Source organism: Dipodomys spectabilis, unplaced genomic scaffold, assembly GCF_019054845.1.
Source record: "Dipodomys spectabilis isolate Male_0828 unplaced genomic scaffold, ASM1905484v1 ptg000145l, whole genome shotgun sequence".
Lineage (NCBI taxonomy): Eukaryota > Metazoa > Chordata > Mammalia > Rodentia > Heteromyidae > Dipodomys > Dipodomys spectabilis.
Window position 1 is genome coordinate 24,234,926 of NW_024870822.1, and position 17,702 is coordinate 24,252,627.

General features: G+C 42.2%; 1 protein-coding gene across 1 annotated transcript in view; it reads left to right on the plus strand.

Annotated features, from left to right (window-relative positions):
- The window catches only part of Scube2 (signal peptide, CUB domain and EGF like domain containing 2), a 75,822-nt gene that overhangs the window by 27,301 nt on the left and 30,819 nt on the right, over positions 1–17,702 (plus strand). The window contains exons 8-14 of the mRNA XM_042691758.1: positions 6,908–7,024; positions 7,982–8,104; positions 10,843–10,959; positions 12,236–12,358; positions 12,803–12,919; positions 13,153–13,239; positions 15,104–15,208. Coding sequence (XP_042547692.1) covers positions 6,908–7,024; positions 7,982–8,104; positions 10,843–10,959; positions 12,236–12,358; positions 12,803–12,919; positions 13,153–13,239; positions 15,104–15,208 — 789 coding nt within the window. The remainder of the gene's footprint in view (positions 1–6,907; positions 7,025–7,981; positions 8,105–10,842; positions 10,960–12,235; positions 12,359–12,802; positions 12,920–13,152; positions 13,240–15,103; positions 15,209–17,702) is intronic.

The following is a 17,702-nucleotide window of genomic DNA, read 5'->3' on the forward strand; positions in this document are numbered from 1 at the left end:
GGTGGCTCATGTCTGAGGATCTGAGGCTGAGATCTGAGGATTGCGGTTCAAAGCCAGCCAGGGCAGGAAAGGCCATGAGACTCTTATCCCCAATTAACCACCAGAAAACCAAATGTGGTACTGTGGCTCAAGTGGTAGAACATTGTCCTTGAGCGGAAGAGCTCAGGGACAGCCCCCAGGCCCAGAGTTCAAGCCCCATGACTTACAAAAAAAAATTCTATGTCAGTGGGGCTCCAGTGGCTCAAACCTGTAATTCTAGCTACTCAGAAGGCTGAGATCTGAGGATTGTGGTTCTAAGCCAGCCCTGACAGGAAAATGTGAGACTCATATCTCTAATTAAAAAAGCTAGAAGTAGACCTATGGCTCAACTGGTAGAGTGCTAGCCTTGAGCAAAAAAGAGCTCAAGGACAGCACCTAGCCCTGGAGTTCAAGCCCTAGGACTAGCACCATAAAATAAAAAAAAAAATCTACCTCTTAGGATTATCAGGATGCTCAATTAAAGTTAATGACATATAACCAGGCACCAGTGGCTCACATCTGTAATCTTAGTTACTCAGGAGGCAGGGATCTGAGGATCACAGTTTAAAGCTAGCCTGGGCAGAAATTTCATGAGACTCATCTCCAATTAACTACAGAGCTCGAGGGGAAAAGGGTGAAAAAGTGTAGCAGTGGAGCTCACTGGACACTGATGAAAGTGAATGATACAAATTGTAGGTAGAGACAGGAAGGAGGGAGGGAGAGAGAGTGAGGGAACAGAAGACACTATACAAAAGGAAATGTACTCATTACCTGACTGATGTAATTCTAATCCCTTTGTTGTTTTTTTTTAATTTTATTTTATTTGAGAACATACTGTACAGAGGGGTTACAATTACATGGGCAGGATAATGCATACATTTCTTACCAAGCATTGCAGCCTCCTCCTTTGTTTACCCTTCACCTCCCTTCCCAGCCTCCCCCCTCCCCCCCACCCAATCCTTCCCCCCCTCCCCCCCTACACCGACATTGTAAAGTTTTTGACATGACAGTTTGTACTTCTCATTGTTGCAACAGGTCCACCTGAATCCTTAAACGACTTGTTTTTCCCCATCTCCTCCACAAGTTATACTGACATCAAATATAGTGAAAGTGGGGGTTACACTGTGGGGGAGGGACATACAAAACAACAAAGAAATAATCTTATAAATGCGTTAGAAACACATGCATGAAAGAAAAAAAACATTAAAATACATATTTAAGGGTTCATTTTCCTAACATCACATTATCTGACCTTTTCCGCTTGACTCATACATATACTAGATATTGCAAATAAGGGAAACCATGGGATCTATGTTTCTTTGGGCCTGGCTTACTTCACTTAATATAATTTTTTCCAAGTTTTTCCATTTCCTAACAAATGGGGCAATGTCATTCTTTCTGATGGAGGCATAGAATTCCATTGTGTATATATACCACATTTTCTTGATCCATTCATCTACTGAGGGGCATCTGGGTTGGTTCCATATCTTAGCTATGGTAAATAATGCTGCAATAAACATAGTTGTGCTGGTAGCTTTAGTGTGGTCTTGTTTGTAAACATTTGGGTAAATGCCCAAAAGTGGGATTGCTGGGTCATAGGGGAGTTCTATGTGAAGTCTTTTGAGGAACCTCCATACTGCTTTCCAAAGTGGTTGAACAAGTTTACATTCCCACCAACAATTCTAATCCCTTTGTATATCACCTTTCCAATAACAATTAAGTAAATTAGTTGTTAAAAAAAATCCCCGAAGCCAGGTGCTGGTGGCTTACACCTATAATCCTAGCTGCTCAGGAGGCTGAAATCTGAGGCTCACAGTTCAATGCCAGCTGGGGCAGGAAAGTCCGTGAGTTTCTTGTCTCCAATAAACCACCAGAAAAACCCGAAGTGGCACTGTGGCTCAAGTGGTAGAGTGCTCGCCTTGAGCTGAAGAGCTGAGGGACAGGGCCCAGGACCAGAGTTCAAGCCCCACGACTGACCAAAAAAAAAAAAATCCCCAAAAGCCAGAAATGGAATTGTGGCTCAAGTGGTAGAGTGGCTAGCTTTAAGCAAAAAAGCTAAGGAAGGCCAGAGTACTAGCATTCACACACACACATACACACACACACACTCACAGATAATGATATGCAAAAGTACCAGAGTTTAGTGCCTGGGACATGGTGGGTGGCCAGAGAATGTCAGTTCCTTTCTTTCTAAGTCACTGTAATGACAAGCACTTTGGGTAGCCTCCAGCTTAACATGGTGATATGTCCATTTTTGTACTTGCTGGGTCTTCCATTTCTGACTCAGCCAAATGTTATCATAGAGATGAATGGGGAAGAGTGGCACTTGGCTGTGGGACATGGCATGGCTGGCCAGCAGGCCTGACAGTTGAGCTGGAGATGGGAGAGCCAAGGCAGGGGTTATGGGGGTAGGACCAAACAAATCCTTTGATGCATTATTCTAGAGAGATTTTGGCTCATTCTGAATAGAAATCATCTTTGGAAAGCTTCTGGGTTAGTCAGGTAAGATACTGAGCAACCATTGATCACAAAGCAGATAACCTTTCTAAGTCTTATTCTCCTTTTCAAAAGTTATCATTTTTCATGTCTTAAAGTTGTACATATGAACACTATAGAAACAGTCACCTAGCTTACAATGGAGTAGATCATCTCCCTAGCTCATAATGTTCCATTTCCTCATCCCATTTGCCAGAGGACATAATTCTCAACTCGACTGGTTATTTCTTTCACTGTCCCTCCTCCATATTTCTGAGAAATGAAGTACATCTACCTATTACTTTCTTTCTTTGGGCAATGCTGGGATTTAAACTTAGAACCTTATTCTTGCTAGACAGCAGCTCTACCACTGAGCTATACCTCTAGCTTACAACTTTGTTGTTTTTGTTATTATTGGTTGTAGGGCTTGAATTGAGGGCCTGGGCACTATGCCTCAACTTTTTTGCTCAAGGCTAGTGCTCTACCCCTTTGAGTCACAGCTTTACTTTAGTTTTGTTGTTGTTGTTGGTAGTGGTGGTAGTAGTCTTGGGGCTTGAACTCTGGGCCTTGGCACTGTCCTTCAACTCTTTAGCTCAAGGTGAGTGCTCTACCACTGAGCTAGTGGTTTTCTAGTGGTTTATTGGAGATAAGAGTCTCATGACCTTTCCTGCCCTGGCTGGCTTTGAACCGCGATCCTCAGATCTCAGCCTCCTAAGTAGCTAGGATTACAGATGTAAGCCACTGGTGCCTGGTTCTGCTTTAGTTTTTTAGGTGGTTAATTGTAGATAAGAGTCTCACAGGGGGCTGGGAAGATGGCTCAGTGGTAGAGCGCTTGCCTTGCATGCATGAGGCCCTGGGTTTGATTCCTCAGCACCACATAAGCAAAAAGAAGAAAGCCGGAAGTGGCTCTGTGGCTCAAGTGGTAGAGCGCTAGCCTTGAGCTGAAGGCTGAGGGACAGCGCCCAGGCCCAGAGTTCAGGCCCCACGACCGGACCCCCCCCCCCCCCAAAAAAAAAAAAAAAAAAAAAGAGTCTCACAGATTTTCCAACCTGGTCTAGCTTCCAACCACAATCCTCAGATCTCAGCCTTCTGAGTAGATAGGATTGTAAGTGTGAACCACTAGCACCCAGCTTTCACAACTGTTTCTTGATGTATCTGTTTAGTAGCTTCTGACTCCCCACGTGGAAGACTTGGTTTTAGCTCTTCCTGATCCCCTTTTCCCAGCATATGTGCACTCACCTCTCCTCAATACCCTTACTATAGCTTCATCACCATTTAATCAATATTACATGTGATTCACCCTTGTATTACATAATATGGCAGTAACATTTTCTTTGTTTAGTTTTCTTAAGTACCTCTTACCATCTTTTGCAAGTCTCTGCCAGAGCTCTCTAAAACCCTTCCAATGTGCTTGAATACATTTAGCAGGGTACTTCTCAACTTTTCTTCTTTGATGGGTCTCTTCTGAGACTTGCTGCTGCTCTAGGAGGCCCTCACTCCTGGCCACAGCTCCTCTCTAGATTCAACTGTTCTCATGGGCCTTATGTTAGGGAAGTTCTCATGTCTTGTCCTTTGTCACTTTACATGGTGAACATAATGCTGGTTTCTAAAAGCTTTGCATGCCCCCAAATGTCCTTATATTCTACCTTTACCCCTTATTGAGAATTTGACTCAGAATTCAAAGTTGTAAAAGAATATTCAGTTTGTTTAGATGTTAGTGCTCTACTATTTACAATTGTGTGTGTGTGTGTGTGTGTGTGTGTGTGTGTGTGTGTGTGTGTGTGTATGTGCCAGTCCTGGGGCTGGAACTCAGGGCTTAGACATTGTCCCTGAGATTTTTTGCTCAAGGTAAGTGCTCTACCACTTGAGCCACAGCTCCACTACTGACTTCTGGTGTTTAATTGGAGGTAAGAGTTTCACAGACTTTCTTGCCGGGGCTGGCTTCAAACTGCAATCCTTAGATCTCAGCCTCCTGAGTAGTCAGGATTACAGATGTGAGCCACCAATGCCTAACACTGTTTTCATTTTTATTCTTTGTGAAAAACCTCTGGAAATTGTTAGGACTTTTTTTTCTTTCTTTTTTTTTTTTGTCCTGGTGATCTGAAATTTCACAATAATACCCACTATTGTGATATTGTTTCCACACTGGGTACTCAGTAGATCTTTTCAAGATGGGCATTCAAATTCCTTGGTTCTTTGATAATTTCCTTTATTATTTTCTCTGTTTTTATCTGGAACTTCTGTTAGTTGGAGGTTGTAACTACTAAATTCATTCTCTAATTTTCTTCTCCTTTACCTTTGTGCTTTTGGTCTATGTACATTCTAAGACATTTTTCATTTTCTCTTCTAATCTTTCTGCAGGATTAAAAAATTATGCTTTCATATTTTTCAAGAATTTTATTTTGATCTTTTGTTGTAGAAACCTGATCTTATTTTATGTTTCCTTATCTTCCTAAGGAAATTAATTGTAAGATTTTAACTTCTCTTTGTCTCTGTAGTATTTTTGCTTCCTCCTAGTTTCTTTTTGCCTATTTGATTTGTTGTATATATTTCATATTAAGGGATTCCCTGAAATACCAGATAATTATTATTTTCTTTTTTTAATCAGTTGTGGGGCTTGAACTCAGGGCCTGAGCACTGTTCCCCAGCTCTTTTTGCTCAAGGCTAACACTCTACCACTTTGAGCCATTTCTGATTTTCTAATGGTTAATTGGAGATAAGAGTCTCAAGGACTTTCCTGCCAAGCTAGCTTTGAACTGTAATCTTCAGCTCTCAGCCTCCTGAGTAGCTAGGATTATAGGCATGAGCCACCAGCACCCAGCCAGATAATTCCTAATTTTTCATACTTAATAGTGAGGGGCCAATTGGGTAATATATTGTCTGGTGAACTTCATGTTTGGGTGAGTGGGCAGTGGCTTAGCCTTTCACTTGGAGATCCTCAAGTGCCAATATCTATAGGTCTTCTCACTTGGGCAGGTCATTCAGTTGGAAAGGCATCCATCAGTCTTCTGCTTGGGTAGGACATAGGCTTAGATGGAAGCATTGCGAAGCTATAGACTTGATATTCCTCTTGCCAGGGGTCAGATTTTCACATTACTGTGCCTCCTCTCCTGCTCTGCTATTCTTGGCCTCTCTCTAGTCCAACTTCTTCGGAGTATACATTTCTCTGCTGCAGCTAGAATAAGAAAGGGGTAGTCATGTGGCTACATAGAATTAGGAAGAACTTCCTTCCTTCCCTACTTCCTTCTCTTTCTCTTTCCTTCTCTTTCTCTCTCCTTCTCCCTTTCTTTTTCTCTCCCTTTCTTCTTCCCTCCCTCCCTTCTTCCTTCCTTCCTTCCTTTCTTTCCTTCTTTCTTTCTTTTTTCTTTCTCTCTCTCTTTCTGTTCTGTCTCTTTCTCTCTCTTCCTCTCTCTCATTTCTTGTCTTGGCTTTTCTTTTCTTTCTTGTGCTGGTCCTTGGGCTTGAATTCATAGCCTGGGCACTGTCCCTGAGCTTTTTTACTCAAAGCTAGTATTCTACCACTTGAACCACAGCTCTCTTTCTGGCTTTTTGGTGGTTAATTGGAAATGAGAGTCTCACAGACTTTCCTACTCAGGCTGGTTTTGAACCATTTTCCTCAGATCCCATCCCCCTGAGTAGCTAGGATTACAGGCACAAGCCATTGATAACCTTATTTGTTCCTTATACAGGCTCTTAACTAATCTTTCTCACCTCATCTTTTTTTCTGTGGTAACTTGATATTTCTAATTGCTGGGAGCTTTCTTTACTAATTATTGATAGCTCCTCAGTAGACACTTAAGATGTAGCTTCTGCTATGTGAGTTGCTGTTCCTCTGTTGATATGCCAGTTTCAGAATATTTGACATCTTTATGACAGGTCTTTTTAGCGTCCAAGAAAGATAACCTTCTGAGTAATGGATGTTACAAAGAAGAAGTCATTAGTCTGAAACAAGAGAATGATTGTGGTGGACAATTTTACTCTCTTGAGCGTGCTCATTAGTCAGACGGAAAGAAGAAGGTTCAGGATTAAGAAAGGAGCACACTTCTTTGCCCTGTCTACACTCAATCTAACCTGCCAAATGTGATCATACTTAGCAGGTTGCTTGCTGTGGATTAACATGAACCATTAGTAAATTTAAACTTGTTTCTGTATGGGGGTGGTAATTCTGTTCTGTAAGTTGGAAAACATTTTTACCCCTTCTGATCCCGGTAACCAGCTTCCTCTGGAAATATAACCCATTCAGATGTGTGAGAGGAGCTTCATTTGCTCTCCCTGTATCTCAGCTGCAGGTGGCAGAGACTTGGGGTGTGACCATGAGTACCATGCTTCTTGGCTTTCACGAACTTTGTCAAATATTAACAGATGCGTCAGCATTTCCCTAGGAAGCTGACTGCCCTTTCTACCTCCTTGTCAGAAACATGTGCTGTCAACAATGGAGGCTGTGATCGTACCTGTAAGGATACCTCAACAGGTGTTCACTGCAGTTGTCCCGTTGGATTCACACTGCAGCTGGATGGGAAGACATGTAAAGGTACCTTTCACCTGCTTAGGATGTGGGAGCCCCATGCTGCTGATGTGTGGGGCAGAGGCAGCTCTTCCCCTCTGCCCCTTCTGAGTGACTCCACATTTGCCTGTGATTCATATTGATGGGAGTTTTTTCCCCCCTGGGCTGGTGGACGGTTATAATTGAGTAAGCTTAATTAGAACAAACACAATTACACTAACTGTTGAGAAGGTCAGCCTCTACAAGCATCAAATAATCCATTGCAGGCATTGGCCTTATTAGAAAAAGTCAGTGCAGGGAAACATTCATTGGCAGGAGATACTATCAACCTATCATAAATAATAGCCTTCAGATTATTATGTAAATAACAGGCAAGATCATTATCCAGAACCCTTAATGAATAACTGTACCATTAACTTTTACTGGATGAAGACAGACCCCACTGACTTGTTAGTATTTCATGGGCATGAGTACAAAGGATTAGCTCTTTAGCATGATAAAAAAATAGATAACCAGTTATGAGATGAAACAGAAAAGATAAGATTGAGTATAAGGAATCATTGAGAAAACATTGAGGCTATTTGATCAGGATGAGATTTGCCAACAAATGCTCTAATACCTTATAGCTTTAATCATTAAGCTAGAATAGAAAGTATATTAATGGGAGCTATCTTATCTGGAGAGAGCATACAGGATGAGACTATAACAGGATATCACCACTCTTTCCCAGCATGTTTCCTTAGTGCTTATCAAGGTCATCGGTAAAAGTCAAGAGTCCTTAACTGCATGGGACACGTGTCTTTTAAAACTGGTTCAGCCAGATAAGAAAATGTAGAATATAAGAACCATCAGTGAACATTCTTAAATGCTTTTATGGGTCTGTTTTTATTTCAAAGAACAATGAATGTATGCGCAAAAGCATTTCAGTTTTGTGAGTTGCAGAGCAATCATTGCTGTTTGATTTACCAGTATTGCCTGTTACAGATATTGATGAGTGCCAGACCCGAAATGGAGGTTGTGACCATTTCTGCAAAAACACAGTGGGCAGTTTTGACTGTGGCTGCAAAAAAGGATTTAAGTTATTAACCGATGAGAAGTCTTGCCAAGGTATGTGCTAAAATTATAGCTGTGTTGTTACAGTGCCCTCTGGTTGGAAGAGACAAGATGGAAACCCCCCCCCCCCCCCATGTGGTAGAGACAGGCTCACCCTGCTTCCTGACTCTAATCAGCTTCCTTCACTAATCCAGCCTCCAACTTGGGTTAAGGTATATTTTGGAAATTAAGTTATTAATGATTAGAGAACACTTCAGAGAACCCATGAGGCATGATTACAACAGAGCTTGCTGCTTAGAACTGGAACAGAATGAAAATAGGGTTGCATTGGGGGAGGGGGAGCTAAGATTATAAATAATTTTCCTTTAAAAAATTCTTTGAATGGCATTGAATGTATGAAAAAATTGGTGGCAAAAATCTGTAGATTTAGATAACACACTTTCCTAACAAAAAGTTGAGGTCAACTCATATTCAAGAATATGAACCAGTTGACCTCTCTACCTTGTAGTTTTTTGAATAACCAGCCTCTGATGCTAGATGAGAGGAGGGACAGAGGAGGAGAGAGATAGGATGGAGAAGAGATGATGTTTGGGCCTTAGTCAGGATCGCCTGTCCATTTAAAAATTCCCACATAAGGGGGAGGGCAGCAAGGAGACCTCCGTGTGCAACTTGGTATTAACAACTGCTTTGGGTGATTGGAAGCTGTTTGGAGGCATGTCATCATTTATATTTTTATTTTTATTTATTTATTTATTTATTTTTTGGGGGTCCAGTAGTGGGGCCTGAACTCTGGGCCTGGCCGCTGTCCCTCAGCTCTTCAGCTCAAGGCTAGCGCTCTACCACTTGAGCCACAGTGCCACTTCCGGCTTTTTTCTTTTTGCTTATGTGGTGTTGAGGAATCAAACCCAGAGCCTCAAGCATGCAGGGCAAGTGCTCTACCACTGAGCCACCTTCCCAGCCCTCATTTATATTTTTAGATGAGCACCATGTATGTTCTACTGATGTGCAGGAAGAAGCTGTCAGGAAAGATGGGCTATCCTTTATCTTGTTTCTGAGAATGAAGACAACTTTATTTTTTTTTCTTTTTAGGAATCTTAGCATTAGCTCAAAATCATAACATAAAATCTGATATCTTAAATAATAAAAATACAGCATTGAGCCACGTGCTAGTAATTTAAACCTGTAATCCCAGCTACTCAGGAGTCTGAGATCTGAAGATCGCAGTTCAAAGCCAGCCTGGGCAGGGAAGTTTGAGAGACTCTTATTTCCAATTAACCATCTAAAACCTGGAATTGGAACTGTGACTCAAAGTGGTAGAGCACTAGCCTTGAGTAAACAACTCAGGGACAGTGCCCAGGTCTTGAGTTCAAGACCCATGACCGACAGAAAACAAAAACAAACAAATGAAAACCAACCCAGCATTGTATTTTTGTTTTGTTTTGTTTTGCTAATCCTAGGGCTTGAACTCAGGGCCTGGACATTGTCCTTGAGCTTCTTTTGCTCAAGGCTAGCACTCTACCCAGCCATAGCACCAATTCTGGCTTTTTCTGTTTATGTGGTACTGAGGAATTGAACCCTGGGTTTTATGCATGCTAGGTAAGCACTCTACCACTAAGCCACATTCCCAGCCCCAGCATTGTATTTTTTTAACTTTATCGTATAAGTGAGAGTTTTCTTTCCTCTTGATTTATTCTTCTTAATAAATAATTTGCCAGGCAATTCAAATATACTTTATGTTATGAATTGGGTTTTTCTTTCCTCTTGGTTTGTTCTTCTTAATACATAATTTGCCAGGCAATTCAAGTATATTTTCCTTTAAATCCACTGAGCTCATTCTAAATGATTATTTCATGGTTTTCTTCAGTTTGACTTGGAAAGCAAATTTGCTGTTCCACATAATGTATAGAGCCAGCAATATATTTAAGCTGTGTAAACACATTAAAAAGAAATTAGGAAAGTGATCTCATTATTTTTGGCAAAGCAAGCACTCATGGTGAACAGCCAAAGTCAGCTACTGAATGCGTCCACTTTCTCAGCAACTGGCTGATATTAATAACAGATTCCATAGAATAGCATCAATTAACAGGAAAGAAACTGACTTTTGCTCATTTTTTAGTGATCAGTTTTAGTAAAACAAATATTTGCACAGGAGAAATTTACTGAAGAAATTTCCAGGGTTTCTGGGAAAAGCTAGGAATGAAGAGGTTTTGCAAGAATTTGCCCTTTTTATTTTGCTTTTTCATTCTTCCTGATCCATCCAAATATTTGTGTTTTTATTAATGTAGCTTCTTGTAGCACATTCAGTGTTGGAAAAGTGGTTTAGCAATGATCTTGTTGGCTTCCACTGAGTGTTGCACTGGTTCTGGCCTATCCATTTGGAGCCACGAGTTGTAACTGTTAAAATCCTCTGAAGAGTTGAGGCAGTGACACACTGAAATTCTAATCTGCAGGAAAGACATGAGGGCCAGATCAGGGAAGAAAACAGGATCAGACAGATGATGTATATGTAATTTACATATAGCCAACTGTGCGTCCAACTGAAGGAGGATGACAGGCATGTGGGCTTATACCATGGTGGGAACAAAACTAAGAGATGACTGTGGAGCAGTTGAGAGCTTAGCCATCTAATTTCAATGTCTGCTATAGAAAATTACTAAAGACAGCAACGTTCTCAGATTCTTTTAACGCAGAGGGCATTAAAATCCAGGCTTAAATACCAGTCAGCAACTGATGTTTATTATAAACCTCTCCATCCACCCATCAGAACTGGCTTCTTCTTTTGACAATTACAGATGTGGATGAGTGCTCTTTGGATAGGACCTGTGACCACAGCTGCATCAACCACCAGGGGACATTTGCTTGTGCTTGCAATTTAGGGTATACTGTGTATGGCTTCACCCACTGTGGAGGTGAGTGGGTGCCCCTTGAGGGTGAGGCTGGAGGAAGCAGGGTTCTCTCTGAGTTTTATTTTCCTACAGTGGGGTGAAAGATACATTTCTGTCCATTGGCTCAAGGGAAACCCGTGCTGAATGTTCTCCTAGAACACATTAAGGATGGAGCAGGGAGGAGCTGGGCTCTATTTGCTGTGGTTTTATAAGTTGACTTTATTGACTTGCAGTTGTATTCCAAGAACTGAAGGGTGTCTCAGAGCTGAGACCTTATCTGCCAGGCCTTCCCAGAAGATGGTATAGTCCTCAGAGAATGTTGGTAGGGCACCTCCAAATTCAGGGCCCTCTTGTGAATGGGCTATGGTTACAAAGTCTTGGTTCAAGCCCCAAAGATTTTGGAGCAAGAAGTGAAAAGAATCAAGTTTCTCCCTCCACTCTCAGTCCATTTAGCAATAAATCCTTCGATCTTACAACCTTATGATTGAGAAGGCTGTGGCATAAATCAGAATTGATATCAAGTGATTTGCATGCCACTCTCCTGTCCATCAGACCACTTAATATTCAGACCCATAATCACTGAGAATGCTGTTCCCTGCTCCAGTTTAACTGTCCAGGGCCTCCAAAGTGATTGTAAGGATTTGAAGTATGTAGCACCACCAGTTGGAATACTTCCTGTTCTTCTCATGTCCTGAGCTTAAGCAGAATGGATAGTTGTGCTTTGTTATAGATTGAGTTGTCTCCCTTCTCCACACATCCCCAGCATGGCTAAAAACACACTCTACCAAGAAATCCCAATGAGAAGGGACCATTATCATGTGAATCTGGATTTAGGTAGCACCACCTTCCAACCTGAACTTAGTCTCAGGTTGATGGGGACAGTGTACACCATTTCCCTTCTTTGTATCTCACCCGTGGAAATGGTCAGATCTGAAGTTTTTATTCTAGCTGTCTGTCTCCCTTGGTGTGGAGCCCACAGATGTTAGAGTTTTAAATTAGAAGCCTATTCATTGTCTGAGTTTGAACATCTGAAAGTACAGTGTGGTTGGTCCCTTCTGAGTGTCTGGGGGCAATGAATGGAACTTGAGGTCCCCCTAGCAGGGCTTACATCAGTGGGGAATGGGATGAGGAACTAGCCAGCACTAAGTGCACACTGAAAGTCAAGGTCAACCGTGTGTGTGTGTGTGTGTGTGTGTGTGTGTGTGTGTGTGTGTGTGTGTGTGTGTGTGTGTCCTTCCTCAAGGGAGGATGGGTCAGCCCATGATATGCTGCTGTGACAGGGGACCATTTTGCTCTACAGATACCAACGAGTGCAGCATCAACAATGGGGGCTGCCAGCAGGTCTGTGTGAACACGGTGGGCAGCTACGAATGCCAGTGCCATCCTGGGTATAAACTCCACTGGAATAAAAAAGACTGTGTGGGTAAGGGGCGCCAGCCTATTGCGTGGGGCAGACCCAGCTATGGGGCTCACTGGGGGGCAGAGAGTTCATGGCTCTGGGAGCTCCCATGTCCCACGGGGCCTGAACCTTCCTCACTTTCTCCACTGAGTTCTCCTCCCCTCCATCCCTGGCAGCAACTGCTCTTTAAAGAGTTTAAAAACAGGAGATACTTTGCAGGCTCTTTAGCATTTCTTTCTGTGCTTCTGCATAGGTTGAAATTCACTTCTGTTTTCCTGGTTGCTTTTCTGCATGAATACATAGCAGAAGGGAGCTTTTTAACCTTGGTGGGATATCAGGCCTGGCATCTGCTCTGTCTAGGTGTCTGCCTCTTTTTCTTGAGGCTTTTGGTATGTAGGATCCTGCCCTCCTTCTCCCAGTTGGAAATGTATTTCTCTTCCATAAGTTTCTATGTTTTATTCTATCTAGAAGTGAAGGGGCTCCTACCCACTAGTGTGTCACCCCACGTGTCCCTGCACTGCAGTAAGAGTGGTGGAGGAGACAGGTGCTTCCTAAGATGTCACTCTGGCATTCACCTCTCTTCAGGTGAGTGGGGCCCAGTCCCTAGGCAGAGATTCATGCCAGGGCCAGGCCTTGCCTGGAGGTATTAGATGCCCTCAAAGGGATTTCAGGTGATTGGCCAGATACCAGAACCCAGGCTTTGAGAGGCCATGTCATGGGCTCTTCTCTAGTGAAGTTGGGGTGGGGGTGATTTTAGCTACTACCAGAATAGCCTGTAACTTGCTTACTCATTTGAAAACCCACATTCTGTCTGTCAGGACTGCAAGAGGCCTATTCTGTCACCTGCGGCTCTTCCTCTCCTCCCAGGAACAAACAGCAAAAAACAAATGACTCAGCTTTTGGGGGTAATTACCAAATCTGTATGACCTCTCTGGAGCTTATTGTGTGCAGTGGACTTCATTAGTGGGGCTCTCGGGCACTGGCTTTGTTTTCTTTCTTCCTAATCTCAATGCTGTGAGCATGTTACGAGGTGCTTTTGCCTGTAACCATGGTGCCTGAAATCTGACTCATCTGTGTAACAGATGTATTCTGAGTGCCCACTGTGTGCTCCAAGGCCCTGTTCAGCCACAGTGGGTCATCGTGTTGGATAGAGCCTCACAGAGCTCTGGAAACAGGAGACTCAGGTCTCCTAAACTCCTACACTCTCAGAGCACCTCAAAGGCCCAGCAGAAATGTGCCTCGGAGTATTGGTGGGTCATGCCTGTAATCCTAGCTACACAGGAGGCTGAGATCTGAGGATCATGGCTCAAAGCCAGCCCAGGCAGGAAAGTCTGTGAGAACCTTCTCTCCAATAAACCACTCAGAAAAAGCCAGAAATAGAGCTGTGTGGCACAAGTGGTAGAACACTAAAGAAGCCCAGGGACAGCATGCAGGCCCTGAATTCAGGCCCCAGGACTGGAAGAAATAAAGAAAAATATGTGCCTGGGGCACATGCTACTGATGCAAACTGGTCTAGGCAGAACAGGAAGAGCAAGGGTCCTGTCTCAAGAAAGGGCCCAAACCCTTTCTAGTTTGTCAAAAGAAATCCAAAATGTTCAGAAGATCTTGTTTTCTTAGATGCACACACACTTGGCTATTGTGTCATGAGAGTAAATGTCTGAAGAAGGCCCACATCACATCTTGATGTACATATCACATAGATGTGCCAAGCAGAGACTCAAAGCAAGCCTGTAGCTGAGCAATTAGAATATGCCAGCCATCATATTGCATGTATGGATTTAATCCACATGACAACTGAATCAATTTTATTATTATCCTCATTAATCACACAGAGAAATGGAGTCTTGATGAGGTGAAATAACTTACTCAGAATGACTCAGGTAAAAAACAGATGAACCAGGGTTTGAATCCAGACAGTCTGTATTCAGAGCTCTTTTCTCTACTGCCATTTTTATGAATGAAAATGAATCAAGCCAGAGAAAACATCCTGGTGTATAAAATCAAATCTCAGTGATGATTCCTTGGTGATTTGGGATTCCCCAAGAGTAGATGAGCACATAGTTCAAAGTTACCCAGTTCTGTCTATGTACTAGGCAGTAGGCTAAGCTCTCTCTCTCTCTTTCTCTTTCTCTCCTCTCTCTCTTCTCTCTTTCACTGCATTATACCAATTATTTTCCAGTTCAGATAAGAAAACTGAGGTGGGAAATTAAGGAAATTGCTTAAGTTCTTACCACAACACAAAGAGCTGGAATTCCAATCTAGGTCATGAGCTCCAGAACCTAAAATAGAATTAACACTGATTCTGGAAAGAAAACAACATCCCTTCAAAGTGGGACCCTGAAAATCCTAACCACGTCTATAGAGGTAGCTTTCTCAGCCTGTCCTCCCCCCAACCCCAGGTATACAAACCTTCCCTGTCTTTCCATTTCCTTCAAGTTTTACCCACACTTGAGCTAAAGGACACTTAGCCTTCCTTCTCAGGAAGACACAAGAATGACCTCATCTTTGATCTCACTGCTTTGGGATCCTCTTTTTATTATATTTGAGCATTCGATTTATCTGTCCCATGAGTGGATAAGAATAACTCTGAGGAGACTCTAGGTGTCCCCAGTGCTTAGGGTAATGGGCACTTCATGATCCAAACATTTCTTGGTCTCAGGTAAGAGATGTATGGAGGGATCCAATCAATGGCTAGCTCACCAGTACTCTCCTAGTGTTTCCATTCCTTTGCCTCTGAAGATAACTTTTCTTACTTATTTCTTTCTGAAGATGTTGCCACCATCAGGACAAGTGTAACATTTAAACTAAATGAAGGCAAGTGTAGTTTGAAAAAGGCTGAGCTGTTTCCTGAGGGTCTGCGACCAGTACTACCAGGTATGGAACCAGATGGCTGGTTAAGTAGGAAGCATCCTTGCCATGTGGGAAAGGGGCTTGTGACATGCACACTGATGGCAGACTCATATGCACTTAGGATGAGATGCAACCATTTAGTATTCCTAGGACTTTGTTCATTAGAGAAAGCAGAGCTGGCTTTGCACATTTGTACAATTCGGGGTCACTTGGAGGGGGGCTTCCTTCATGATGTAGTTGGTGAAGCTCTTGAGAAACATGTGAGTTCACAGGAGTCAGTAAGGGCTTAGAAAAAATTAGCAACTTATGGTCATGTTGGGTTGAATTTTCTAGGTCTTAGCAGTTTGAAATCCAAGCCAAAGAAATGAAAAAAAAGGGGGGGAGTTGGCTCAGAAATGATAACTTTGATGAACAAAGATGTAATGTCCAGCATTCCTGCTGGTCTAGTATTTTGGAAGCTGTGACTTCATTGGCTTCAGCAAAATGAAAACCTTCCAAGTGTAACTGACCTTATTGAAACAGGCAGAACCTAGTCCTCTTCTTTCTTCCTTAGCTCACATTTCCAATATGTTTCAGATGATAATTTTAGAGATTAAAACAAAATCAAGGTTTCATGTATCAGGTTTCTTTCCTTAATCTGCTCTCAAACCATACAAATAAGCATAAGGCTCTGCAGTCACTGTTTTTTGCATGCCAGTGGGGCCTGACCTCAAGGCCTGGGCACTGTTCCTCAAGTCTGGCACTCTACCACTTGAGCCATACCTCCACTGATGGCTTTTTGGTAGTTAATTGAAGAATCTCACAGACTTTTCTACCTGGGTTGGCTTCAAACAGTGATCCTCAGATCTCAGCCTCCTGGATAGCTAGGACTCTAGTCATTTGTGACTATTAAGCTCATTCTTGGTACCTCCATTTGATGGAATTTTATCCAGCTATTGACTATATTTATTCAAAGAATATTTAATGACATAGGGAAATGTTCTTGTTATATTACTAAGAAGGAAAAAGTGATAGTAAAAATATTACTAATACAATGCAAATTGTGTATGGAAACATGAAGTAGAAAAGGATCTCATTAGTAGAGGATATAGTTGATAGGTGAATTTTACTTTTTTTCTGCATTTTCCACTTTTATACTTTTTTTTTATCAGTCATGGGGCTTGAACTCTGGGCCTGGGTGCTGTTCCTGAACTCTTCAGCTCAAGGAAAATATTCTCCCACTTGAGCCACAGCGCCATGGACTTTCCTGCTGGGGCTGGCTTTGAACCCTGATCCTCAGTTCTCATCCTGCTGCATAGCTAGGATTACAGGCGTGAGCCACTGGAGCTCAGCTTAAACTTTTAAATTTGGAGGAAAGTGCTATTTTAAAATGTATTTGGGGGCCGGGGATATAGTTCAGTCAGAAGAGTGCTTGCCTACCATGTGCAAGGCTCTTAGTTTGATCACCAGCACCAAAATCCAACCAACCAACCAAAAAAAAAAAAGCAAGATTTGATCAGAAGATTACTTAACAGGATTGTACCAAATTCTAACTTTTTAGTTTTGATAAATTTGCTGTTAATGTAACATGTGAACCTTAGAGGAAACAGAGTAACTATTATCATTATATCAGAGTATCTATTATCAGTATCTTAGCAACTCTTCTATAAGTTACTTCAAAATATCAGTGGCAGTGGCTCATGCCTGTCATCTTAGCTACTTGGGAGATTGAGATTGGGAAGAACTGGGGTTCCAGCACAGGCCAGGGAAGAAAAGCCAGAGAGCCTTCATCTCAGTAGGGACTCTGGGCATGGTGGCAAACATTTGTCATGTTGACTACAATAGGAAGCAAAAAGTAGGAGGTTTGTGGAACAGGCATGTGCCTGGGCAGGAGGCAAGACCTCCTCTCTGTGGGGAGTAAAATGTTTCTCTCTTCTTCTATTTCTCCCTGCTTTAACCCCACTATCCTAAAAGCTTTATTTTAAAAAGAAAAAAAAGGTAATCAGTGTAAAAAGGATGAGAGGCTGCTTAGCACTTGTGGGTCACACCTGTAATCCTAACTACTCAGGAGGCTGAGATATGAGGATCAAAGTTTGAAGACAACGTTTTGACAGAAAAATCTAAGAGAGTCATATCTCCAGTTAACTAGCAAAAATCTAGAAGTAGAGCTATAGCTTAAGTGGTAGAGTTATAGCCTTGAGCAAAAAATGCTAAGAGCTAGAGGCTCTGTTCAAGTCCAAGTATCACACTCATACGCACACAAACACACACACACACACAGAGGATAAAAGATGTGACTCAGTAAAGTCCCTGCCTATCAAGCAAGCATAGGCCCTCAGTTTGAACCCCTGCACCACCCAGAAAGAAAATGTTTTGAAAATAGGTGGAAAAAAATTTAAAAAAATTAAAAATGAATATCAGTTTTAAGATTTGAAGTCAGCTGTTTGAAAAGGCAGAAATAGATCTGTGAGAGAAAATATAGAAAGGAAACACATTTGCTTCTTTCCTTTGGCCTCTGATTATTGGTTGCTCAGAACAT